Source organism: Sinocyclocheilus rhinocerous, unplaced genomic scaffold (genome assembly GCF_001515625.1).
Source record: "Sinocyclocheilus rhinocerous isolate Xijiao unplaced genomic scaffold, SAMN03320098_v1.1 scaffold5, whole genome shotgun sequence".
NCBI classification, from domain to species: Eukaryota; Metazoa; Chordata; class Actinopteri; order Cypriniformes; family Cyprinidae; genus Sinocyclocheilus; species Sinocyclocheilus rhinocerous.
The window spans coordinates 1,094,583-1,096,374 of NW_015661874.1; the positions used below are offsets into that span (position 1 = coordinate 1,094,583).

The window sequence follows — 1,792 nt, forward strand, 5'->3', positions numbered from 1 at the left end:
CTTTCTTATTCCTTTTAGAGTTTTTTATTCTTATATTTTTTTCCTAAATGGAAAAACTGACTCCTCAACCACAGATTGTCGACAATTCCATTTAAAGAGTTTCTGGTGAACTGAACTGAACTGATGTGAATGCAGTTTCCAAACACAATAAGGAGCAAGTTATAGAGGATAGATTAGTACAGAACGGTAAATTATATTCCATCATTCACAATCACAGCATCTGAAATCTACTAAAAGCACTGATGTAGTTCAGGTCTAAAAGTTAATAGAGCTAACCCGAGTTCAAATGCACATGCCAGACAACCTATTTCTGGTAAAATAATGAATTTCATGGATGCAGTTTTCCTGGGAAAGTGACTAATTACATTTGCGTGAAAGTTGCACAAACGTTGCATAAACATTCACCCAACTGTTATGAACTGACAGATGAAATACATACAATGTACATGGATATGTTTGAAACCTTCTCAGAATCGTGGTTACTTTAATATGAATTACAATGTTTATATTTAGACGACGCAGAAATGAGAAAACAACAATAAACTTATGAATAAATGATGACTATTTATATTAGGCTATTATTTAACCGTAAAGCTTACCTTCATGTCCGGAACCATCTGTCTCACTTTAAAGGTGGTTTTGGACCCTGTCAACATGATTTCAATCTAAAACAGCTCCGGACTAACAGGATAAATGGTGTATTTGAAAGAGGTTTGACGGTTTGATCCTGTCCATGTTACTGAAATCTGAGGGTCCGCGTCCTGTCTGCATCACTAAAGCGCTTTCACTCATTTCTCCATCCGTACTATGTTAATATACTCAACTAAACGTGAAATCATCTATTTTTCACACGTAGGACGTGCTTTTTCCCCACCGCATTTGTTTACAGCCCCTTCGCCATAGTGAAATGACACGGGTGTTACGGAGTAACAAAAACCAGGACTGAGTCTCTTAAAGGGCCAGCACCGCCAAAACTGAGTACGCTTCTGTGCGCTGTTTCAAAACCTAGTGAGCAGCACTTTTGTACATCAGTGGCCATGGTCGAAATATCATACTAGCGTACTACTCGTACTATTTACACTGAATATAGTATGCATACTATAAAAAACATTCAAATTTTCTGTATGAATTACCCACACGATCTGACCTTTCATATATATACATATATATATATATATAATTTTTAGTGTATGTGTGTATACATAAACTAGAAATATTTTGTGACAATATACTGTTCACAACCGTTCAAATGTTTGGGGTCAGTATTTTTTTTTCTTTTTGAAAGAAATTAATGCTTTATTCATCAAGGATGTGTTAAATTGATAAAAAAGTGATAAAGACTTGTATTGTTAGAAAAGATTTCTACTTTAAATAAATGCAGTTTTTTTTTTACTTTATTCATCAAATAATCCTGAAAAAAGTATCAAAGTTTCCAAAAAAAAAATAGTAAGCAGCACAACTGTTTCAAAATTGATAATATATCAGCATATTTTGATGATTTCTGAAGGATCATGTGACACTGAAGGCTGGAGTAATGATGATGAAAAATCAGCTTTGCGTCACAGAAATAAATTATATTTTAATATATTAATTTTAATATAATAAGTATATTAAAATAGAAAACCGTTATTTCAAATGGTAATATTATTTTACAATATTACAGTTTTTTTTCTGTATTTATGGTAAAATAAATGCATCCTTGATGAACAGAAGAGACTTCTTTAAAACGCATTAAAAATCCTACTGATCCGAAACTTTTGAATTGCAGTGTGCATATATACAGTATATATAT

General features: G+C 32.5%; 1 protein-coding gene across 1 annotated transcript in view; it reads right to left on the reverse strand.

The window, feature by feature from the left end:
- Positions 1–955, reverse strand: part of LOC107726680 (myotubularin-related protein 11-like) — a 34,592-nt gene extending 33,637 nt beyond the window's left edge. The window contains exon 1 of the mRNA XM_016536364.1: positions 600–955. Within this exon, the coding sequence (XP_016391850.1) occupies positions 600–656 (57 nt within the window). The 5' untranslated portion in view covers positions 657–955. The remainder of the gene's footprint in view (positions 1–599) is intronic.
- Positions 956–1,792: the final 837 nt, after the last annotated feature.